Below are 25,896 nucleotides of genomic sequence, written 5' to 3' on the forward strand. Positions count from 1 at the left end.
GTGCTGAGCTGGCAGCTTGGGCCTGCTGCTCCAGCGCCAGGAAACGGGGACTGTACTATGCAGGCTGCTCCCTTGTGCAGCCTTGAATCCACACTGTCTGAAGCCAGGCCACCCTGGCTTTCAAGCCATGGCTTCTGTCGGCCTTGCTTCCTGCCTGGCCTATATGCAACAGTTTGATGGCATCCCAAACAGAAGGGATCTCCCCAGTATTGACCTTCCCTCCCCACACTGTCCTTTACCGTCTTCTCTCAGCTCCCTTGTTGTGCATACCCCCCTGAGGACAGTCAGGCCCTGTCTGCAGCTTTAGAGAATGATGAAGGGTGGGGACTTTTCATCTCCACTCCCTCCAACCGATCATTCAATAGATTTAACTGAATGAAACTGCTGTATCTGTTCATCAAAGTCAGCTGTCCCACGGGGTCCAGTCAGCTCTTTGCATCTGTTTTCTCAGTCATCCACACCGTGGCCCCACGAGGCAGGTAGGATGTCCGCCGTTTCAGACACCCGCAGAAGGGCTGGGTGACTCATGCAAACATGTGCACAAACCCAACCTCACTTTATTCCTCAGCCTGTAACTGTGAGCCATGACCTATTTCTTATCACATCTTATACCCTACATGCCTGCAACACATCTAGAATGAGAGAGGACTTCTGCTTTCTTGGAACAATCCAGAACACACAGACCAACAAAGAAGCCCCTCTGTGCTGTGCCACCCCGGTGCCAATCAGACTCAGGTGCAAGCTGTATAGGGGAGGGTGGTGGGGCAAACCATTTACCTCCCGAATACTCTTTCTGGGTCAGAAAAATCAGCCAGCATCCTCTTCGGTGTGGCATGGTCTTGGGAGAGTCCTTGGTCAATAAACATTGCAAATCCCGGGCACTGGGCTTGAGCAGTCAAATGGGTTCTGTCCTTTCAAGCCGGAATTTACTTAGGAAAACACACACACCTGCCCTGAGCACCTTAACCCTGCCATACCCAGCATAACCTTAGCTAGCATGTTAAGTCAGACCTAAACCATCCAGTGGGGTAACCTCAAGAAGTTGCCTGATGTACAAATGGGGGTGATGGTGTGTAGCTAGAGGTTGTAGGGACTGTATGGGACAATCCTCAGGTAAAACATCAGAACACTGCCCAGCAAGGGCAGAACCCAACCGAATAGTCTCATTCTCAGGCTATATTGGGGCTAACACAACTTTGCCACTCCCCCACCTCCAGGCCAGATCATGCCTTCAAGTGAGGCTGGAAGGCAGGGTATTGACATCTGTGTCCTGGGCACAGACTTAACAGCCTCCCTTCCCCTCTAGAATCCATACTCCATAACCAATTCCAGCCTCCTCCGAGAGGCCAGTGTCTGCCTCCCCAGTTCAGAGGCTCTTCTCCCACAATACAGCCAGGGAAGTGAATTTGGGGACTCTGGCCACACAGGATTGCATTGTGTAAACACCTTGCCAGTTAGCTCCCTCAGCTTCTCAACAGCTCCGCTCTTACACAGGGTCCTGAGGGAAACTGGACAGTTAATTACCCCACGTCAGTGGTTCTCAACCTTCCTAATGCTTCCTATTAAGAGGTCTTCACGCTGTGGTGACCCCCAACCATAAAATTATTTCATTGCTACTTCCTAATTTTTGCACTGTTATGAATCATAATGTAAGTATCTCATATACAGGATATGTGTTATGTAACCCCCTAAAGTGGTCATGACCCATAGGTTGAGAACAGCTGCCCTACGTGGTTACTACTACGCCTGCTTTCTACTGAAGCTTTTAGTATTTAAGGTGAGTATTGGGGAGCAGAGAAATGGCTCCTCAGTTTGCTGCCCTCTTAGAGGCCCTACATTCAGTTCCCAGCATCAACCCACACGGCAGCTAATACCTAAACTCTAGTTCTAGAGGAATCTAAGACTCTTCTGACCTCCGCGGATACAATGCACCTATGTAGTATACATAGGCTGAATCTAACCTAAAACATGGACAAAAATCTCAGGTTGGCTTATGCCAAGGACTTAGGAGATCTCATAGCAGGAGCCCCAGATGAGCTGGACCTGAGGCCTAGAGAACTGACCAGTCATCCACAGCTAAGAGTGAAGCTTGGATTCAGTCATTGAGAGGGAAGGAGGGAGGCTTCATCCCTCGACCGCTATGGGACACTTAACCTCTATCACTTCCTGGGGCCCCGGTGCCCAGGAAATCTGGAATTTTGGCAAATTGCTGAGAAAGATACACTGGCTCAGTGTTGGAATTACCGAGAACCAAGGGAACCTAGCTTTTGAGGATGTACCTGCTCTTCTGCCACTGACCCCACCTTCCCAGCTGACACACCCCTTCTCCCCAATTCCAACTTCCAAAACCTCTAGCCATTTTCCAATACACAATCAAGAAACTTGGAACCACACTACAGGATCCCTGGAGGAGGGTGGTCTTCGATCTGGGAACTGCTACCAGGAGCCTTCACTCCCTGGCCCATTCACCTTGGCCTCCACTGGTGAACCCCCCAGCCTCCCTCCCAGCAAAAGAAGCAGCTGAACAACATGGGATGAAGTATACATTTTAAAAACTGTTTAATGGAACATAAACTCCTTTAGAAAAACATTCAGCTGGGTGATGACACCCATAGAAAAAACACCCATCTTGTGTTTATCTCTTTTTTAATTTGGCATGTTATTTGCATTTATATTAAAGCAAAGTGCATCTTCTCTTTATTTTCCTTGTTTATACACATTGCACAATACATAAATAATGATGCTTATAAAACGTCTTTATATTTACAAGTAATAATATATTTATATATAACATAAAATACATTTTTTCTTTAATAAATCTCAGCTTTTTTTTAAGGAGTCCTTTCTCTCTCAAAGCACTACAATGCTAAATTTCCAATGAGAATGCTTCTCTTGTTCACTTAAACCTTTGTAGTTAGAAAAATAGCTTATGTTGAAGTCTAAACGTGCTCATTGAGCTAAGAACAGTGTCAAAGTTATCATACGAGTGTATGAGTTGAGAGAAGAGCTGGGAGTCAGCCTAGGATGGTACCTTCTGTTATGGCAGGGCCACACCCTTCTCAGTGGGAAGGGGGGCCACTGAGCAGTTCCCTCCGAGATGCCCCTCGCTGGTCTACAGAGCTCAGCACACAGGCTGGGGGATGGGGTGCTGAGCTGACTTTCCACACCTGGGGGAACCTGATGAAAAACCACAGTGGGGGAACCAGCTGAGGGCCCCCACCCCCACCCTGAGGGTCCTGGGTTAGCAATACTGTGTCCGGGCTGTCCCTGCAGCCCTTGGGAAGCCCATCTCAAGAAAGAGATCCAGGAGCAGATGGCCAAAAAAGACAGACATGACAATGGCAGCGGGTGACAGGAGGCAGTAAGACAGGGATGAAAACGATTGGTTCAGCCTCTAGCAGGCTGGCTTCTCAGAAGCCTGTGGATAGGCCCGAGTCCTAAAAGGGGGGAGGCAGGGCAGGGGCTTCGGCAGGCTGAGGCAAACCTTGGCAGCTGCTGGGACACCTGCTGCCAGTCTGCCCAGGTACTGACTCTGCCCCACTGAGCATGTCCAAAGGGCACACAGCTTGAAACTGCGGTCTCTCAGCTGGGGACATCCATCCATAAGGAACACAAAAAGCATTTCCCCCATCTGCCGTTCACGCACACCCCTACACGCTCGGGGACGTCCACTCTGAAGGGAAGGCAGTACCCACTACTTTCATATACCATGTTTGGCAGTGCTGACTTTTGCTTCCCATTTTTATATTGGGGTATCCTGTCAACCACACCCACCACCTCAAAAAAAAAAACAAAAAACAAAAAACAAACAAATTCATCATAAGCTATTTCTCAAAGAACAAGACAAACAAAACACAAATAAGAACAAGAAGGAAAAAAAAAAAACAAAAAACAAACAAAACAACCAACAATGGTTAACAGCAAAACTGACCAAAGGGTTTGCATGAAAAGCAAGCACTCGGGAGGGAAAGGTTAGCAGCAAGTAGTTTGAATGGTGGCCTGCTCGGCTCACGCTCCATCCTGTCCTCTTCTCCCCGCGCGCAACTACCGGCTGTTGAAGATGACCTCCAGCCAGCACGGGCAGCTGCTGATGAACTGGCGGGTGTAGCACTGGCCCCAGCCCTTCACGAAGCTAATCTGCACGGTGAAGCCCGTCCATGGCTGCTGCATGAACTCGTGGTCATTGGGCCGCTGCAGGCTGTAAGCTTTCTCATAGTCGAAAGCCTTGATGGAGAAACCAGGGAACACCTTGTGCACCAGCAGCGTTCTGGAGTCCGGGTTGTCCAGTGTGGCGGACTTGATGAAGATGGGGTAACTGCTGCGGTTGTACACCCACACACCATCCACTTCCCTCGTCAGCTGGATGCCGCAACCAATCTTGCGCCGTACTTTCTGCACCAGCTGACTCTTGTTATCCGAACTGAGCTGTCCGAGGCAAAAGCCATTCCCCTGAGGTAGATCATAGAAGATATCCAGGGAGGGCTCTTGGACACAGTAGAGCCTCCCCACTCGCGTCTTCTCCTCCCAGTACGCCACCACGCACCAGTGTGACCGATCCCCAGGTTCCAGAAGAAGTTGGGAATCTACAAAACAAAATGGCGGACTTAGTTGGTGGTGATGGTGACCAGGTTCTTTTCCCTCCTAAAATCAAAACACATAAACACGTTTGTACGCCTGCTGGAGTCCCCATAACCAGTGAAAACAAAAAGAGGGGGTAAGGGTAAGCCTGGACTCAACCTAGGCTCTGTGATGCTAATGGGGGAAGCCTAAGACATCTTAAACCACTTTTGAGCATATGGGGGGGGCTTACTACTGTTGTCCTCTCTCTCTCCATCTAATCAACTCCACAGCATCAGCACCTGGGCCTACTTATCTCCGTGAGACACAGATCCCGAGACCCTCGCCAACTTATTTTTTGCTGTGTTGAGCTGGAAAAGGCCTCAGCAATAGCCTAGAATCGCATCCCGTGGATGGAACCTTGAGCGACAGCCTCTCTAGGGTGAGGGAAGCTGGCCTACTGGGTGGTGACCCAGTCACACTGAGAAGCCAGGCAGCCTGCACCCTCTGCAGCTGGCCAGTCATCCAATTCTCACATCAGTGCCTGGTTGAAAAGGAAGAGCCAGCTGGTAAAAATAAAGATGTGGGTGGCTCTGGGGGCTTTAAGAGAAAAAAAGTCATCTTCCCCAACAGAAACCAACTCTCTGCGTGTGTGACGGCAGCAACCCGTACAAAAGAGAAGCTCAAGTTCAGATGCCAAATTACAGCATGCATGTGGGCATCAGCCTAGACCACTGCCGGTCCAGACAGAAGATGCTGTGTCTGAAATAAATGTGACCATCCTGTGGTCCTTCTCTGCCGTCCGCTGTCCCTGGAGATGCCTCCCCCACTCCATTTTGACCCTGCACGGCTCACGCTGCCTCTTGTGGATTCCACCTGCCCCCTCCCTGACTTGCAAGTCCACCCTGGCACAGCCCACGACAGCCTCGAAGCCTGGGGTGAAGCTGCCAAGATGATTTTCCTAAACAACTGTTCTGAGACCTTTAAAAGGGGGGCTAGGTGAGGAAAGTCCCTCCCCCTGCACCGCCATCCTGCTACCTCCCTTAACTCTAGCCCAGAGAACAGGCCTCAGACTGAGGACTATAAATCTCCCCAGCCCCGCCAGGCTGCAGGAACGCTGTGGTTTGTGGCAGCAGGGTGGAGACCGGAAGTCTTTGTATTTGTTAACAGAAATGGGGAAAGGCAAGAGGGGAAGGCGCGGGGGATGGGGACACCAAGGCAGAACTGGAAGCCTCCTGCCTCTCTCCCACTCTGGTAGGTAGGTTCGGTGGGCCCTGAAGATGGAGCTATGGGGGGGGGGGTGTCCTTGTGTGTCCTTTGTTTCTGGGTTCAGAGGGATGAGTGCTGTCCCCATGCAGGGGCAGGACCAACAGGACTCAGCCTTGTTGGTAACCCAGGGCAGCCTGGAACATCAATCCATTCCAACTTTTATAGGCATGTGGCATGTCAGGACCTGGTATCCAGGCAGCTCCGTTGCCTTTTTTTTTTTTTTAAAGCAGCAGTCGGGTTTGGATGGGACATCCCATGCGCGAGTCTGTATATTTGTGCAGACTGGAACCCACAAGGTAGCCTCATACATACAAATCCTGAGCGGCTGTCCTCAGCTACACCCCCAACACAACACTGGCCTCCCCAATCCATGCCCAGTTCACACACAAAGGGGGTGCCAAGACCGAGGAAGTGGTGGATTCCTACCCCTGAATCACAAACCTGCACTGTCCCCTGCCCCCACTGCCATGAACCCACCGCCCCCCCCCCAAGTACACAAGACTGCACGTGCATCCGAGTGTGTGTATACGGAGTGTCTGTGCCTGCACACACACTAAAACATAGGAAAAACAAGAGAGGGACGAGGGCTCCGCGCAGAAGGTGACTCATCAGGCGTTAACTTGTTCCTGCAAAGGATCCATCAACTGCTAATAAACTCGTGAGCGCTGGCAATCTTTGAACTTTCTTGCAGAGAGGGAGCTCAGCTCTGGGAGCCACACCAACGACCCTGACGCCCAATGAAGTAAGACACTTCTGGCCACAAGAGTGCTCCCCAAAGTGTCCCAACAACAACAACAAAAAAAAAAAAAAAAAACCGGGACAGGAAGACTTGGGGAGTGGCTAAAAGGAGAAGAGGTTGGGGAGACTTTCCGAGGGGCCTGGATGCTTTGTTTCATGCAGCCCAGCCCCACTGAAACCTGGCACCAGACAACACGGTAGGGGGAAGGGAATGAAGGCAAGGGAGGGAGGAGGAGGAGCCTGGGATCAAGTTGCTCCCAGTGCCAGGCCTGCTGGCCTCCACAGCAAGGGGCGGGGGTCCTGTCTGCCAGGCAAACCTCGGGGGCAGATCAAACTGGGAGAGGCTGGGGCCTGAGGCCTGTGGGGGAGAGGGAGTGAGGAAGGGAAGCATGCCTGGGTTTTTTTCATCGCAAGCAGTTTACTGTCAGGCATCCCCAGGAAAAAAGCCCTTTTCTGTGGGGGTTAATGACCCAGCCCAGATAAATGGCAGTGTGGGTGTCCCCTCACACCACAGGGAGACCCCTACTTGCTCTTCCTAGGCTCCAGCCCCACACAGGACAGCGGGACACCTACCCTTGTTCCCACCTAGACTATTTCTGAGTACACATCAGCATCCTCAGTGCCCATCCCAGTGCACCAAACAACCTTGGCCCGAATACTGGCTGGTTAGGCTCACTTAAGGACCAGTTACCCGACTTGGGCCGCAGTCTCCTGACAAGGGTCAGGGTAGGTGCGTCTCTACTAGAGTTTCCCAGGACGCATGGACAGGGTCTTCGAAGTCTTGGTCACCATAGGAGGAGCGGGGAGAAAAGGACAGGAAACCCACCCCATTGCTCATATTCCCAACACCAACCCACTACACTTGTCAATTTCTCCCAGCATTATAACCTTTCCGGTGTTTTCAACCTTTCCTCCCCAGAAAACTGTACAGGGGCTTGTTTTCAAACTATGTGTGCTCATGCTAAAGCATCCGAAAGAAAAGCTACATTGTAAAAGGCTCGCTAATCAGATGTCTGCTCACAATTTTTTACTGCAGCTAAGGGAATTTTTGGAGCAATACCAGAAAAATGCTGAATCTGCCTAAAATTCCATTAAGGTATTTGCCCCTCCCCTTCCAGGGTTTCCTTAAGGTATAAAAATCTTCCCTTTAAGGGGAAAAGGGAATCGCGTACTGAGAAGGGGCAAGATTTACAGTGTCTGCAGTGGGAAGACCACTGAGCAAGGAGAGCTGCCGCCCCTGGTCACCAGTGAACACAGACAGACACTTGTCGACTCATGAATGACTCTCATACTTAGGGCCTCACTGGCACGGGGTAATTAGAACTCAAGGTCACAAGAACAGAAGAAATCTAACTTAAGGCCAGCCTGGTCTACAGAAAGAGCTCCAGGATAGCCAGGCCACACAGGTTTTTGAAACCATCTTGAAAAACCAAAACCAAAACTGTACATTTAGGCCGTCGAGATGGTCCACTAGGAAAAGGAGCTGGCAATCAAGATTGACAATCAAGTTTGATCCCTGAAACCCACATGGTGGCAGGGAGCAGGGAAGAACCAACGGAGCCCCCCCGCCCCCCGACTTCCTCAAGTACAGCATAGCATGTTGTAATATATCTATCCACACAATAGATCAATAAATAAGCTAAGAAATAAAACTTGAAGGTGTGAGAGACAAGGAAGAGCACACGGAAGGAAAGGCCGAATTTGTGGTCTCAGCTCACAAAGCCAACCATGAGACTATGAGGTCATCAGAAACATCAACGGGCTCCTGTCACAGACAGCCCCGACAACGGTATCCACACACATTTGGGTACCCTTCCTGTTTGGACTTACCGAGCAGGCGTTCATAGGCCATCATATCATACCCTTGGGCTCTGGCAAAGAAATATCACTTTATAAACACAGAACAGGTACCACTGATGGGGAGGGGTGTCCTAGAATTTGGACCTTTTGTGAGAGAAACAAGCTTGGACAAAATAAAGTCAGAATGGACAGAGTCAGAGGAACTAGCACTCACAAGGTTAATTGTGCCCCCAACTGCTTTGCAGATGGCAAAGGAGGGGGTCCTCACCCACTCTCACCTCCGGCTGGGATTATAAGGTTGGTATTTCTTTGCCAAAACCCAAGGGTTCGTGATGGCCTACGCGCGCCTGCTCAGTCAATTCAAACAGGAAGGGCGCCGAAGGAGCAACCCTGCTCCCAAAGGCCTTTCCAGGCAGGTCGGGGCAAACAAAGGGCAGGCGAGTAGACACAAAGGTTCAAGGCAGCCGTAAGGAACACAAACACTGACTACCAACGCCCTAGCAGTCACAGGTCAAGGGTCCTCCCTCCTCGGGACCCCACCCAGCAGTCGACCCAGCCAGTCTTTCTACACCAGATATCTCACAGATATCTCCCATTTAAAGCTGGCCATTCTGAGTTCACCTGAACCATTCCAGGACCAACAATAAACAAGAGGGGTCCAACACTCAGTCTAGGCTCATTTGCATCATAACAAGGAGGCAAAAGATCAAAGCCCACAGCCAAAAGGGAAAGCACTGGGGAGGAACGGTCAAAGGAAGTTATAGACCCTCCTTCAAGGCCAGGATACTCCCCATCAGATCCTTAGGTCCAATCAGCTGAATCCCTAACTAAAACTGACCTTCCTTAGGTTCCCCCCCCCCACCCAATGGCACATCCCAACTCTGGTGGGATAATTCCAAATTCATCCTAAAAACGGGTCTCCTTGTGCCAGCCTGAGTTATTATGACAATTTGATACAAAAGTGATAGGTAGCCCATCACATGGTATGCTACACACACCCAATCATCTTCTGACCCACAGTGGTAGCACACACGTTTAGTCCTAGCACGTGGGAGACAGAGACAGGCAGATCACTGACTTTGAGGTCAGCCTGAGTCTACAGAGTTCCAGTACAGCCAGGGCTACACTGAGAAACCCTGTCTCAAAAAAAAAAAAAAAAACAAAAAAGAAGCTGACCCATACATGCCTCGTGCCCAGACAATCACCCCAGTGGAGGACAGTTCTGGGCCAAGGCTAACAACATTCAGTAAGCATTTCCACACACTGGTGCGGTTCCCCAAGGCCCGGAATATCGGTCTGAGACTTGACATCTCCATCCCACCTTCAAGGAGAGAACTGGGATCTCCCATCCAGGATCAAAAGGTGAGCTACAGCCAGGTGGTGGTGCACGCCTTTATTTAATCCCAGCACTCCGGGGGCAGAGGCAGGTGCATCTCATTGAGGTCAGCCTGGTCCACAGAGTTGCAGAACAGCCAAAGCTACAGAGAAACCGTCTTCCCCACCCACCCCCCAAAAAAGATAGGCAGGCAGCTACCTCAGGCCACGAAAAGCCCTTGTTCCCAATGTCCTCTCAAATGCTTAGGGTCCAGTTCCCTTAAGCCAAGCCAAGAAGGGGGAAGTGCACCAGCTTCCCCGGCCAGCAAGTCACTCTGTGACCTTGGCCAAGTGACTGGCTCTCCTGGGACTGATCAGTTTGACCTGTCTATAAATTATATGAAGGCAGTTTGGGCAAAACGGGTCCCTAGACTCATTCTGGCCCCGGATGACTTTGCAGTATACAAAGGACCCGATCAGGAGTCGCCAAGCCCAGTTCCATTTACCTCTGCTCCCTTCCAAAGTAAGAGAATCTCTGAGGTGGAAGGCACAGCTTTGCATTTAATTTGTAAAAAAACAAAACACCCGAGAGAGTGCTACTTCCAACTCTAAACCAATTTGGTTGTTGTTTCTTTAATTCCAAGCAAGCAAGTTCTTTATCTTGTCACTCTTCATCTTTAGAAAAAGCTGAGTCAGCCGGGCGATGGTGGCACACACCTTTAATCCCAGCACTCGGGAGGCAGAGGCAGGCGGATCTCTGTGAGTTCAAGACCAGCTTGGTCTACAGAGCTAGTTCCAGGACAGGCTCCAAAGCCACAGAGAAACCCTGTCTCGAAAAACCAAAAAAAAAAAAAAAAAAAAAAAAAAGCTGAGTCCCCAAGAAAGGACCCCTTACTTCCCGCTTCCCGTGCCTACCCCTGCCTGGAGCCCAGCAGCTTCTCTGTAACCATCCTCTTGCAAACTGCTACCCCAAACTTCCAGACAGCCTGCTGGTCTAGAAGGGTGATCAGTAACTTGGTCCTTAAAGACATTATCATGCCGAATACTGACTTCCAGCTCTGAGGTGTTACTACTACCGTGCTCCCCACCCCAGTCCCACCCACCCAAAGCCCCTAGCCAGAGGGTCCCTCTTCAGCACTATTTAGCCAGCAGAGAGTAAAACTGAAGGGGTAGCACAGGGCAGAGAAGGGAAGCCGCACAAATCAAAAACTCTCGTCTGTCTCGCCAGTTGGGCTGACACGGCTTCCTGTGGCCCTGTGTTCAGCCATGCAAATTATAACATGTACCCGACTGTTGCTGCTGCCGCCCGAGGAGACCGGCTCTGCCCAGCTCTGAGGCTCAGAGGAAGGGTGGGGACTCCCAACCCAGCCAACTCCATTCATAATATTTACAGTAAATGGCCTCTCTGGCTGCTGCTGAGTGTACATCCAGTCTAATTACCTCTGAGTTTGCCTACATGGTTCTTCCCCTCCCCCTCCACAACGTACGACCAAGTTCCTACCATGACCCCCAGAATAACTCAGCCATCTCCTGAGGGTGGATTTTTGTAATTGACCATCTGGAGCCCCCAGTATCTTCTCTTGGTATGGACCTGGTCAGGCCCCCAGAAAACAGAAGAAGTGGGGCACCCATGGGACAAAGTCCACTTGAATCAAATCCTGCTCAACCACCCGCCTGCCAGTCTGGAGAACCACTACATTCCTGATCTGGGTTCACCTGCAGAGGCATCGCTGGATGCTGATTAAATAAATGTACACCCAAGAACTGACAGAAAGGACCGGGAGCCATCAGAGTTCTCCTTGCTCTTTTCAATAATCGTTCTAGTATGTCAGCTGCAGGATAGAAGTTCATCAAGAATCCTATTATACATACAGTATGACATATACAGGCACAAAAATGCCATAACGAAACGCATTGCTCTGCATGCTAACCTCTCTCTCTCTCTCTCTCTCTCTCTCTCTCTCTCTGGAACGAACTAGCTCTCTGTCTCTGCCTCCCAAGTGCAGGGATTAAAGGCGGGTGCCGCCAGGCTCTATGCTAACTTTTACAACCTTGTTTCTAATATAAATGATGAACACACTAAGTCTTCCAAAAAGGCAAAAATTCTCAGTCACAGAGAACATAAAACCATCTTATCCGCTTTGGCCCTAGACCTCTCTTTTAAAAGGCCACACGTCACACTGAACCCAGTCCCCAAGCGTTACCCACTACCAGCTCCAACTCTCCCAGCGCCCCACTCAGGCTTTCCTAAAGGGTAAGAAAACCTTCAGAGGGCAGGAGAATAGAGAAACAAGCATCCTTTTCAACCCCCTCCTCCCCAGGCTCCCCTTGGCCCACAACAATTATGAAAACTGTTGGATGGGAAGGCATTTTGAATATTTACGGCATTCCAGCGAATGCATTCCAGCACAGGATCTGATGGAAAGGCCTCCCTCTCCAGCAAGCTCCCTCCCCTCTTCCCTCCCAACCCTCATTCCTCTTTTTTTACAACCCAGGACACGCTGGCCAGGCCAGGACTGCACTGTACTTACAGGGGAAAACCAGAAAGACAGCCTGGAGACAGTGTGCAGACTGGAAAAGTTAATCATTACTTCTGTCTGTCCCTGTAATCTAATCTCCCCAGCTTGGATACACTCACTGCTCAGCCATCCCAGCCCTTTCACCCCCAAAGCACCCAGGACCTCTTAGACCTGAGTCTCCCTGCCTGCCTGCCCTCCAGCACCACCCCTGCAGTGCGGGAGGCCAAAGCTCCCAGAGTCCTTTTCCAGGCAAGGGTGTTGCCGCAAGGACCTGGAGTCCACCATGCATGGCTGCCCTTCTGTAGAGTGGCCCAAATTCTGAGGATTTTCTGGTCTCACATGATGTAGGTTCCAATCTGGCTAGTACATCTGCAGTGCCCTGTCTCACCTCCCCGCCACCCCCAGCCACTTTCTCTGTGTGGGATATATACACTTAGAAATCAGTGATTTGGTAATTTTGTTAAGTATATTTCACCACTGAAAGAAAGGGATTAGCAGGCAGGCAGGCAGGCAGCTCACCAACGGAGTGCTTGTTAGTTGTGTTGAAGACTCTGGTTTGATCCCCAGCAAGGGAAGGGAAGCAAGTCCCTACTCTCCAGGGCAACTTATCCATCACCCTGAGCCTACTCCCCTAAAACGTATGCAAATGTCAGTGCGGGTATATGCAATTTTTCCCTGGGCCGAGGATCCTCCTCTTTCATTGATCTTAGAAGAGCTCGCAAACCAAGAGGCATAAAGAACCATAATCTTATTTTAGAGCAGACAGAGGCTGGTGACTCCCTAGACACTGGCTTCCCCAACCTTGAATTCAAGAGTCAAAGCATCACAGATCTTGGGGAGGGGTGTGGATTTGGTGACCAAGCTTATCCCCTTATTTTGCAAATGAGAAAACTGGGGTTCACAACACAACAGTGTGTGGCCATGCTCCCCAACTCTCAGGCCACAGTAAATCAGTCTTTAGGCCCTACGGGATATAGCCTCCTTCTGGAAGCACAAATGCATGGGGAAGTGGAAGGGGGCTAATCATAGGATTTCTGACTCTTTCAAGAAATACCCCTAGAACTAGAAACAGGGCCCATCTTTTAAGTAGTAGGCACACCCAGAGCCGGGAGAACTTTTTCTTTCCCCCCTTGGTTACTGATTGATGAGGGGAGGGCCTGTTTAACAGGCAGCCTGCCATGGGGTTAACAAGAATCCCCACACACCACAACAGACTTCCCCAGCAGCTCAGATGGCCCTCACCTTCCCTAGGGGCTTGGGGCAAAGATCAAAACCTCTCCACCCACCCCCTAAAAAGTGCAGACAGGCAAATCTGTCACAAACTATCATTACCTTGGTTCTGGACTCATTTGTGTCGGTTGAGTGAAGGTCCCAGATTTAAAAGTAAAAAGACCACAGAGAAATGAACGAATACAAGAGCCACTGGCCAGTCACAGGCCGGCTCACCTACATGTATCTTTTTGGCTAAGGGACAGAAGCTCCCAGCTCCACAAGGTGAAATTGGAGTTGGGACCAGTTCTTCCCTTTCTTTGGCGCAAGCTCCAAATCAACAGCTGGACAAGACACCAGAGAAGCATGAAGATAATTAAATCAGTGGATGCTCAGAGCTTAAAGAAGTCTCAGGCGGTCCCCAGGGAACCCCCAGGGCAAGATGTGCGCAGAAGTGAAACACCTTGCTAAACGTACTCATAGATTACTATGTGCAAGCAAGCAACCCCAGGTCGATCATGGCCTCGCTCACAAAGGGTGTGGAAATACCCGTCCCTCCTCTAGCTGTCAAAATACTGGGTGCTGTGCAATGCTGCGCACACACACGCGTGCACACACACACACACTCCGAGGGTCTCACTAAGAACCCAGCTCCCTGGCCATTTCTTGCAGACTGTGCACCCCACCCCCACCCCGGTCCTAGCAAGGGTTTGCAGGATAAGTTAGCATCATGCCTTAAATCACTACTATTACAAGGCAGCAGGGGCTGAAACCAGACCATGAGGAGGAGACCTCTATTTATCTACAAACTTTGTTGTGCTCAGTTTTCAACAGAGCAGTGGCAGAGCTCATGACTGGAAAGTCTTGCCTGCTCATCTCCCAGCCATCCATCCCAACACCTCTGCTAGGCAGGCTGACTACATAAAAAGCTGCCCCTGCCTTCGGGGAGGCTTTTTCTCTGACTTCCATCCTTTGAGAGTCCAGGCCCTGATCCTCCACACTCTATAGAGCTTGGTACATGCTAACTTCTCAGGAAATATCAGAAATGAATATAAATCGGCACATTGGCTTCTTCCCAAACAACCGCCCCACTGAACTTCACACCTGGGAGAGAGACGCAGAGTGAAGCCACCTGGGACTAGGTAAGGACACGGTCCCTCACCAGGGCAAGCCAGAAGGGCCATGGCTTGTCTTGGACTCTGTGCAGGTAGGAAGACAGACTCCCCTGCTCTGGGCTGAATGGATGCCCAGCCAGTGGCTGGCACAGGCTGAGAGGTGTTTCCAAGGTAGGCGCCGGCCAGGCAACCTCTGCGGGTACACCACCTGCCCACAGCATTCTGCTTTGGCGTCCTGCTCTGTTTGGACAAGTTACCCTCAGCAAGTGTTCAACAATGCTTTAACACACCCCAGGGCTCCTGTTGTGTTATGAAAACAAAACAAAGCACACTAAGGGAAAAAGCTGGGAGGGTGGGGGTGAGAGCAGCCAGCCACACACAGTCTTTCTGGTCTCCACCTCCCCTGCTCTGGGGCAGCAGGATCTCATAACCGGAGCCATCAGAGCAGAGCATCAAAGAGAGGCCTCAGATGTGCAGGGATGAAGACATGGATGCTGTATCAGGTCTACCCCTCCTCTGAGGGGGAGGCCTTCCTGACGCACTGACAGCCACAGGACCAACTTATATAGCTGTACTGGTGGACTGCCAAAGGCCGGCTCAATCCTCAGGGACAGCGAGAACGGCAAACAGACAGCACTGAGGACCGAACTGCCTGATGCCGGATTCCTCTCCAGAAAGACAACTCTGGTGTAAAAAGACTGCATGGAGTAAATTCTTACCTACTCTTACTATTTTTTTTTCCCCTGCAAGTTAAAACTGAGCTAATGACACTGGGTGGAGCTCAGGCTTAGGATACCGAAGCCAAACCAAAATTAGTTCCCAGCCAAGAGCTGCTCGGCCTCACCATTCGGGGAAGGAAGCTGAAAAACCCATGAAGGATTCTACAGTAAACTGGGAAATAAGGGCTGCAGTTAGCATTTCAACTGAAGGTGACCCCTTCTGGGGAAATATTTTTTGTAATAATAAAAATAACATAAAGCTCTCAAACAGCCTCTTTCTTAAAGAAAATGGTCTAAAAGTCCTCATGGGAACAGAAGGGAAGAAGGGGGCAAAAAGAAAAAGGAGCGGGCAGTGCCTGGCAGTTTCCTCAGCCACACTACTCTTCATGAACTTTCTTTCTGGAGTTCTCCTAAAAAGAGAGCGATGATGCAATTTCCTGTCTTGTCCCGATATTTCCTGTTAGCTGACAAGGTGAAAGTTATCGCTGCTTTAATGACTGTCCTACACCCCATCAAAAAGCCACCTTTGCCTGCCCAGTTCCCAGCTTCACCGCACTGTCTCCATTTTAGCAGGAACAGTGTTGTTTTCCTGCACCTTTAGGAGGAGGCAGGCATCAGCTCTAGGCAGCTTCCTCTAGGAACTGGGCCAGCGGCTGGGGTCCCCAAGGTGACCTCATGGGGAAAAGAAAGACCAGGGGAGGCCATCCCTTCCTACCGACGTGTAGAAGAGGACTAACTGCAATCAAGTAAATACAGCTTTCTTGGTGTGTTAGCCACTAAATTGAGGACTGTGCCTCAGCAGTTAATAATATCTTCCCTCTGAAAATAGCCCGAAGAGGAAGCCTCCGTGCGACAGTAGGCTGGCAGCCAGATGCTGGGCCATTCAATCCTCACGGAGAAAGATGTGAGGGCCAATGGTGGCTGAACGTACAGTATCCTCTTCTCAGGCTCCGCGAAGAGAACACAGGAGGGATGTCGTGTGGACGGAGGCTCCAGTGGCCTTGAAAGGGTCTGGGTCACTAGGCTTTGGAAGCTAGCCTTTGTACCCTCTCTGGCTGTGTGTCACTGCACTGGGCAAGCCCCCGGGACGTGGCGCCTGGAGAGAAGTAGGAGTAGGTGCACTTCCCTGTACCCCAGACTGAGAGGTCAGACTTGGGGAACAAACGAAAACAAGTTTCCTACTTAGGTTTCTCCAACTTGCATGGAAATGGGAAGGTTGAAAAACTCAACACTGAGCAGAATGTGGTGGCTCACACCTTTAGTCCCAGCAGTCAGGAGACAGGCAGGGCTACACACACACCTACACACACACACACACACACACACACCAAAATATAGAGAGAGAATGAGCGAGGGAGGGAAGGAGAAATCTCAACACTGGGACAGTGAACAGACAGCCACCAATGTACCTATGGTCCCAGAGATCTATAGGTGTTATGGAAACCAGGATCCAGCACAGGTGAGAAACCTCTCTCACTAGTCACTCACTGTTAGTCAGGGAAAAGGTAACACTTGCACACATTTAAAAGTCACTATGGGCCACGTCTGTCAAAACTCTGGCAAAGTCCATGTAGCACGAATGCACCACCAGGAACACTGGGCACATGAGCTGCACATCACCACCCCAAAAGGAACGCAGCCCTAAGGGGCACTCTCGCAACTGGAACACATAGGAGGACATTCTCCTCAAAGGTTTCTGAAATCAAACAAGGGCTGGAGAGACAGCTCAGCACTTAAAGCTCACTGGCTGCTATTGTAGAGCACCCAAGTTCAGTTCCCAGCACCCACATGGCGGCTTGCAACTGTCTGTAACTCCACTTCCACAAAACCTGAGGCCCTCTTCTGACTTTCTCCTGCGCCAGGCACGTATGTGGAACACAGACATACATGCAAGCCAAGCACTCATACACACAATAAAATAAACCATCCTAAGGAAACATTTTCAAAGAAAAAGTTCAGATTCAAGGGCTATAAATGCACTTAAAAACAAACAAACAAAAAACCCGCCAGGCTAAAACAACTGTGTTAGGGCTGTTCTTTGTTTTGGTACAGGCTCACTCGGCAGCCCTGGCTGGCATTGAACCCAGAGATCCACCTGCCTCTGACTTTGGTAATCACTTATTTTTACCAGGATGATAGATAACACGTGCTCGTAAGACAGGATGTTTGGCATTAAAAGCAACCTCCTATCTTGTCATATTAGCTATTGAAGATTTTAAAAGATTTTTTTTTTCTTTGAGACGGGGTCTCACCATGTAGCCCTGGCTGGACTGGAATTCACTATTGCAGTCTACGCCGACCTGACCACTTCTGCCTCCTGATTAAGGGCCGGGATTAAGGAAAAGACACCTGCTTGGAGTGCTGCTCAAAGAGCAAAGCCTACACTAGGTGAACAAAGACCAACCTAGAGGTTGGTGTTACAGTTCATGGTGGGGCGCTTGCTTACGGTGTGTGAGGGTTCACACTTCGCCCTACACCTTTTCAGAAAGAGAAAAATACCACTATCATCTGAAATGCCATATAAAGAGAAATTATTATGGGGTTAATATGGAAAGAGGCAAAAGAAGCCAAACCCTTTCATGAATGACGCCTCTTCCTTTCACTGCTGCTGGCCCAGAAGTCCTCAAAAAGTCTAAGCCATCTATAGCAGGCAGGCTCTGCTGAGAAGAGGCCCAAGAAGGAGCTGGGGGAGGCTGTTTGCAGAAGCACAGCCAAAGCCACTACCACCCTGGCCTGGCCTTCTCAAGCCCTTCCCCCACTCGCTGGCTGGACTGGGTTCTGCCTGGGGACAGGATACAGAGGTAGCGGCCCATCTAGTCTAGCCGGCAGAGCAGCCCAAATTTGCTCCAGAGATTTTAAATGCTGTCACCCTGCATTTAACCCCTGCCTGACTACCTCATTCTTTCCAGGACAAAAGAGGTTTATCAGGGAGTCGTTCACCAGGGGCGGAGCCCATGACCTCAGGTCCTACAGAAGAGGCCCGCCAACAGCCCCACTGCTGCCTAGGACGGGTCTACACCGGGGTGTGGGTGTGCATCAGGTGAGCCGCCCTAGCCTGGAGCCAGCAGACTGACTTGGTTAAGAGACTAGACCTGTATTCTTGGATTTCCAGACTGTCATTTCCCACAGTGGCCTGGAGGGAACAGGTGGTCACTGCTGGTCACTCTGAGAGCCCATCCTTGTGACAGCTGTAAGCTCACCAGCGAGTGCTCCACCCTCACCTCCCAGGATGTTAGAAACCACAGCCAAACCTGGTAAGAGGCAGAGATGCTGGGGACACAGCAGTCACCTGAGGCCCAGGACTTCTAGCTCAGTATCACAACTTCATTCCAGAGGGTTAAAAACTCATTCACATCAGCTGAATGGCTTTCCTTAGGCCAGAATGCAGCAATCCTCCTGAGCTACTTGATTTTAGCCCAAGTCGGCCGTGGACCGAGCCAGGACATTTCGGATTATATAGGTGCTTTTAAAAGTCCTCGGACACTAAGGCAGATGCCAGCAGGGATCAAAGAGGGGAGAGAGAGAGAGAGAGAGAGAGACACCGAGACCACTTGTCCTCACGGTCGATTTAGTACTAACTTGAAACTCTTCCACCCCAAATGTGGAAACCAAAAGCTATCTAAGACCTTAAGCAAAGGAACTAGCCTAGCCACCCTCCCCCAGGCCCCTGATCCCTCCACATAAACATGATTGCATAGACAGGAGATGTCGATGCAGTTTCTTCAATTCCCCTAAGACTCCTTCATGCTTCAAGTCTCCAGGGCCCACCCCTCACCCCACCCCCGACCCTGGGAATTCCTCTTTGCAAGTTGAAGTAGCTGTGAATGGCTGCAGGCCCAACAGGGCTCTCTGCGGAGTTCCAGAGACCCAGGCAGTACCAAACGCTCTCTGAAGTATCTCTGAAGGAAGGGCCTGCTAGAGCTAGGTAACCTATCAGTCCAGTTAAGACTGCACACAGGCCACATGCAGCCCCTCCACCCAACTCCAGAGAGGGTGCAAAGACGCTAAGCCGAGAGCAGTTCTTCCCTGAGATGTAGTAGAGGGCCCAGATGTAAATCCTGGCTGTCTCCTCCACTCAGCTCTATAGAAGCTTCCCAGTTATGTCAGTTCTTGCCAAGGTGGGTCTCCCTGACTCAAAAAGCAGCAGTAGCAAGGGCCTGACCTGGATTTGCACGCCTTCCAAAAGACGTCAGTGCCCAGAGACAAGGCTGAACCCGGGCTACCAAGACTGCTGTTCTGAACTGTTCCAAATACCAGTCCCCACACAGGACACAACTTCATGCAGGAGCCACTTTGTGAGAGCAGGGCCCCGGATTCTCTCGGATCCTGCCTGTTGGCATGGCATCTCTAACGCTCAAGTGTCAACACAGGAGTCTGTCTGTCTGTCTGCCGTGTGTGAGCGCACACACACATTCACATGCTTGCACACAGCGATCCATCTGTCTCAGAAAGCCGGCTGTCAGAAATGAAAGTACAATCTCCTGGAACCAAATTACTGCCTTCTAAAAATGTCCCATTTTTCCCAGACTGAGGAAACTTGTAAGGGTGGGGTGTGGCACTTCACTGCAGGTCTGCAAGGAGCTGGCCTGTTGTCCCCCTGCCCTCCCCACAACCAGAACCAGACTGCAAGGCTGGAATTCCAACCTGAAGCCAGGGCACTACTCCCAGGGCCAGTCCCCGCCCACTCCCCTTCCTCTTGCGGGCTCTCTGCAAGCGTGCAGGAAAGGGAAGGGCCAGCCTTGGAGTCACCCCGCATTTCAGGAGGGGCTAGGCCTTTGAGCACGCCCCACCCCCATCTCCGAGGCACCACGTTTTCGCATTGGGCTGTTTTCGCTTTCCCTTCTTCCCTTGCCAAGAGAATCAAGCCCTGGCTCACACTGGCGACCTTCCTCCCACCCTGAACTGAGCCCCATTCATTAAAGCCCGCTCTTAGCCAGGGCAGGACAGGAAGGAAAGCAGCACACAGGGCCTGTGAAAGAGACTGAGAGGTTATTTCAGGGGGGTGTCACCGCCCCCCACCTTGACTGATGCCCATCCTGCTCCGGCCCTACCTCACCCCACAGAGTCCACTACAGGAGCCCCTTCCCATCTCCTCCGCCCTCGTTCAACACCCCTGCCCCTTAAGCCCTCTCAATCTAAGCAAAGCAGACATTTAGTCCCTACACACAACCCTAGCACCACCTTTGTTAAAAGGCGGTGGTCTGGGCTTCCAGGATGTATGAAAACCTCTGCCTAGGCTCACGAAGAGACATTCCCAGAACAAAGAGGATCTTGAGCTTCTCTCTGTGCCCGTCACCTCTCCTCTAAGATAACCCCAAACCATTGGCATCAACCCAAAAAGTCCTTCCTACAACAGCCTCCACCCCAGCACATTAATACATGGCTCCAACTGCGTCCAGAAAGAAGAAAGGGCTCCAACTTCGAAGCCTTGGGATTTAGTAAACCAAGAGCTAACATTCAAAACAAACGCTCTTTCATGTGAAGGCCGCCTCTTTTTTCCCCCTTTTTTCTTTCTGCAGTTCTATTACACCACGACATACTATGCCATCCTAGCAGAGCCTCATCCATTGCCCAGGGGGCCTGAGGGGCGGGCACTAGAATGCTGCTTCCCAGCTCCTTTCTAGAACCGGCAGAACTTTAGGAAAGCGGGGTCCGCTGACCAGGTCATGCTGTTTGGCTCCTGGGGCGGGGTGGTAAGCAGCTCTCAGGCTGGTGGTTCTCAGCCTGGTATCGTCATTTCCTCCAGTAGAGGAGACAGACAAGATGTTATCAATAAGACAAGCCTTCTGAAAAGCCCCTTTCAAAAGCTACCACTTCCCTTGCTTATTTCATGTGGTTTGGAGAAGCCAGGGCTCCTCCCTGCACACCCAGAACTTAACAAATAGAGCGGCGAAAAACCAAACCAAAACAAAACAAAAAAACCAATAAATAAATAAATAAAGCCGAGTTAACAGCATCCTGAACATGTTATTATTTTGCTCCTATTCTCTCCTGGTCCTTTCTTTTGAGACCTCTCAGCTCATTTCAGCCCTAGCAAAAGATGCAGACTTTCCAGGCCATACTGGCTCCCTCCTTGGCCTGCTAGGGCCCACCCCCTTTCTCCCTCTGGGTCCTTCTTTTCCTGCTCAGTTCTCATTAGAAGCTTTGAGTAAACAATACCCTCAGTCTCAGATAACAGTCAGAGTACACACTGCACTGAAATCAAAACAAACAAGGGTCCCCCTACAGCCATTTCCCAGCAGGCTCAATTCCTGGAGGGGAAAGTCTGGGATGTGGGTCCAGAATGGACTGTACCTCAAACCACACACAGGGACAACTCTTCAACAGTTAGTCAGGGGGAGTCTTCCCACAGCCCAGGGTGCGCAGAGCCCACAACGTCCACTAAGGGACACTACACCAAGGCCCCCCCGCCAGCGACCGTAAGGCCAGCAGTTATACTGAGTGCCCAGAAAGGTCCTGGAATTTCCCCCACCCCAGGTGACTTTCCCTCTTGTTTTAGCTAGTTCTTAGAAAATAAATGATGATGACCTGGTAGGGTAAGGAGAAATAAAGCAAAAACATCTTTAGAAAAGAACTGTCTCACCTCCCAGAGTGTATCTTTTCCTCAGAGACAGACAATAATGCACAGGCTCTCTCTCCCCAGAGTACCTCCTCCAATCCCAGCTCTCCCTGGATCCATCTTTCCAGGCCTTTGGTCTGAGCCCCGAAGAAGGCCTGTCCAGCTTAGGCACCTATTGTCTACAGCAAGCCTGGGGCAACAGAACCCCACAGTCCACCAAGATCCAGCTTGCACCTGGGCTGTGTACCTCGTAAACATGGGTCTGTCTCCTTCAAGGCATGCGCGCAAGAGCAAAAATAAAAGCATAAGCACATGAGGTCTCGCCAAAGTTAACAAATGGAAGTTAGGAGCAGCTTAAAAAAACCATGAGGGATGGCAAGATGGCTCACAGGATAAGAGCACCCACCACCAACATGCCTGATGACGTACACTCAATCCCTGGGGCCTACAGGGTGAAGAAGAGAAACAACTCCTACAGGCTGTCCTTCAGACACATGTGAGTAATGAACACACACAAAATTTAGTAAAAATAAAAAATAACCACAAAGCATGTCTCACGCACAATCAGCTCTCAGCTGACTCCAGTTTCCCCATTCCTGGGAAGGGCAAGGTTCTGGCACATAAAGAAAGGACCACAGGATGAAGGCGGAAGGGCACTACAGTCAGTCACCCAGGATATGTCTAGTTTAAGGCATATGACGATGAGATCAACTCCAGACCAGTCGGGGTGGCAACAGGCCACCCCCATTCCTTTAGCCTCCAGCAATTTCTAGGAAAGGAGAGAGTGTCTTACCTGAAAGCCCCCCAGGGGCCAGATAATTCGTTCCCCCGGTTTCCGCGGAGGAAGGCACAGCATCTGGACAGGCTGCTGCAGAGTCAAGAGAGAAAGAGAGAGGGGGGTAAATAAGCACAAAAAGAACAGAGTCAGAGGCTGTAGAGAGAGATGGCTCAGTAGTTAAGAGCACTGACTGCTCTTCCAGAGGACCAGGGTTCAATTCTCAGCACCCACATGGCAGCTCACAACTGTCTGTTAACACCCAGATCTAATGCCCTCACACAGACATACATGCAGGCAGAACATGAATGCACATAGAAATAAAAATAAATAAATTAGTAACAAAATCAGCGTTCATTCTTACAAACACTGAACAGCATGAAAGAAAGACCACACATTCCAAAGGTCTGACTCACAGCCAGCACGAGGCAGATTATTAATGGTCTACTCGGCTTCGTGGTGTAGCCTAAGACAGACCACAGCACCTTGTCACCCGTCTGGGCTCCAGGCGGCCAGTTAATCATTGGTCAAGTCAGGCTCAATCACAGACTGACTGGAATTTCTCTTCCATTACAAGTCTCCCATTGAGAGCAGGTAATTGCCAAGGTCAAGGAAGTGTACTTTCTCAACTCTATTCTCTCTTCTCCATCAGGGGACAAAGCCCCCTTCCTCCCACTCCCATAGTCTCACTGTGGCCTTTAAAAAAAAAGCATTTTCCCTTTTAATGGAGATAACAAATGTAGGGATTGAGTGGACTCACTGACTTCTACCACCTGAGCCTGCCAGCCCAGCAAGGACCAAGCAGGAGGGAAATGTTCTTTCTACCTGCTTCCAGACGGATCCCAAACCCACCTCTGGAAACCTGCCCAGACAACCCCATTCTTACAAGGCTGCCTGCCTCAGTTCCTACACAATCTCTCTGGCACGGTTTCCTTCCATTGTCTTTACTAGACCTTAACCTACAGATTCTGTCTCCTCTGCATCTCCCCTCCCTCCCAGGTGCTCAGCGGTGACCTCACTGCAATGACAATTCCAGCTGAGAGAGAGCGGACACACAGACCCTAGAGAGAGAGAGATACACGGACCCTTACAGCCTCCCTCCAAGCAATTACAAAAAAACAAAAACAAAAACAAAAAACGCCCAGAATCACAGTTCATTAGTCCCCAGGAACGCAAATGCACAGGCCCCAGGAACTGGGAGCTTCTTCTGCACCACTGCCAACACCAAATTTCTTTTTTTTTTTTTTTTTTTTTTTTTAAAGATTTATTTATTTATTATGTATACAACATTCTGCCTCAATGTATGCCCACACGCCAGAGGAGGGCGCCAGATCTCAGTACAGATGGTTGTCAGCCACCATGTGGTTGCTGGGAATTGAACTCAGGACCTCTGGAAGAACAGCCAGTGCTCTTAACCTCTGAGCCATCTCTCCAGCCCGAACACCAAATTTCTTCCCAAGTCCCCATAGAAAGTTTGGCTCTGGGAAAGCCAAGGCTCCACTGGTTTGTACAGACTCCAGTTCTCCAAGACCAGGCTACCAGGCATTAGCACATACCCTTTTGGCCACACTGGTAGGCAACAGAGAAGCCTGGAGGCCAGTAAGTAGCCCTGACGGCCCTTCAGTGGTACAATAGTTGCCTCCTGTCCCTGACAAAGGGAAGGAGACTACCAAGCCTGTCCCAACACACAGTCCTGTCCCCGCCCCCCAGAAGTCTTTTGCTGAGGATCCCTCCTCCCTCTGAGGTCTTCTCTTCCCAAAGTCAGAAAGAAGATTCACTCTTCAACAAAACTCTCCAGTGGGGAGGAAAGGGAGGTGGAGCACTTGGGTATATAGCACTTGCTCAGTATGCATTTAAAAATTAAAGAAAAACCTCTTCTGCATGGGAGGGAGCATGTAGGAGTGGTTAGCAGGGGGAAAGAGAAGGCTGTATACAACCTCATTTTTTCAGGGAGAGGATAATCCCTACCAGGAATATACTGCTTTACAGGATACGCTTAATAATCAAATGGAAAACAATGGGGGGGGGGGAGGCAGGAAAGGGCGGTCCTAGCCCTATGGTGCAAGCCTGTACTTTCTAAATTACGATTCTTACCCCACCATTTTCTAAAGATTGGCTCCTCATTCCCCTCCTCCACTCCTCCAAAAGGGAAGACACCCCATGGCCACTCCCCTAGCTCAGGCTGGCAGAATGCCAGGGGCAAGGTGTATTTCAAAGGCTAAGACTGGCCCTCTCTAGGGCAGGGCCTGGAGACCTCAGTCAGGGTGTCAGCTTGGCTCACATCAAAGGTGAACCAGCTCCAAGATGCAACCACAAGTGATTTTTATGAACCGTGCTCTGGCCTCTGCATCGCCTTTGATCTCAGGAGGGATTTACACACATTAATTAGGCCTCCCTACCACCCCTGTGAAGCAGCAGCACATTCGATAGGCACCCAGGTAAACTGAGGTGCCACTGCCTGGGCCAGGGGCCACCCAGGGAGCTGAACAACCTGGGTCCAGCTCCTATCCCCAGGGTTTCCATTCCCAAGCAGGCCACCAAGTTCTAAACCTCTTCCCTGGCGCTGGCCAGGTAGGTTCAGCCAGTCTTTGGTGTCTAGAACCGCCCCCCAGCTATTCCCTAGCATACAAAAGTCAAGTGGGACAGATCTGCACCCACCACTCTACAATGGTAAATCTCTCAAATCAGAGTCTCATCTTCCACCACTATCTCCTACTCCCCAGAGCCCAGTCTGGCAGACAGCAGAGCCTGGCCATCCCCATCTCCTCCACCACCATCTATTACCAAACACCTAATTAAGCCCTGGGATCTGTGGAAGACAGACACACATCCCCCTTCTCCCAGCAGGTCTAACAAAACTGCAGCCTAGAGCCTGGGGAACTGTTAAGGTTCTTTCCAACTTAGTTCTGAGCTTCCCAGGTACTGCTTTCTAGAGTGACTGATGGAAGCAATAAGGAAATAAACGAACGAATGACCTTAATCAAACTCATGTACAACTTAGTCTTAAAGAGACTTAATTAAGAGGACCAGATCGCAGATCAAGATGCCAGGCGTTCTGCTAGGCTTAGAAGGCTGTTGCATGAAGAGGCCATCTCAGCAGCCAGTCCCCAGCCTCGGGGCAGCAGATAACAGTGCTAACAGGAAGTGGTACCTTCAAGCATCCCAACTCTACAAAATGAGATCTAGGAACAAACAGCAAGTTATTTTTCCTTGTGGGGGAAACGGGAACACCTTCATGCCTTGCCAAGCCCACAAGTTACAGCCACTTTGGCCTGAGGTCCAGGCATCCCCAACACTCCCTGCAGGTAACTCTGTTTGGGCC

General features: G+C 50.5%; 1 protein-coding gene across 2 annotated transcripts in view; it reads right to left on the reverse strand.

Annotated features, from left to right (window-relative positions):
* Positions 1-2,542: 2,542 nt before the first annotated feature.
* Smad7 (SMAD family member 7) overlaps positions 2,543-25,896 on the reverse strand; it is a 29,195-nt gene continuing 5,841 nt past the window's right edge. The window contains exons 3-4 of one of the 2 annotated variants that reach the window (XM_041639264.1): positions 22,593-22,664; positions 2,543-4,583 (exon numbers count right to left, since the gene is read on the reverse strand). In XM_041639264.1, the coding sequence (XP_041495198.1) occupies positions 4,045-4,583; positions 22,593-22,664 (611 nt within the window). In that variant the 3' untranslated portion in view covers positions 2,543-4,044. Of the gene's footprint in view, positions 4,584-22,592; positions 22,668-25,896 lie in introns of both variants that reach the window. The other variant, XM_041639263.1, reaches the window with a different exon arrangement.

The sequence above is a fragment of the Microtus oregoni genome, unplaced genomic scaffold, assembly GCF_018167655.1.
Source record: "Microtus oregoni isolate MIOR12 unplaced genomic scaffold, Mior012 000057F_ref0000458, whole genome shotgun sequence".
Classification (NCBI taxonomy): domain Eukaryota; kingdom Metazoa; phylum Chordata; class Mammalia; order Rodentia; family Cricetidae; genus Microtus; species Microtus oregoni.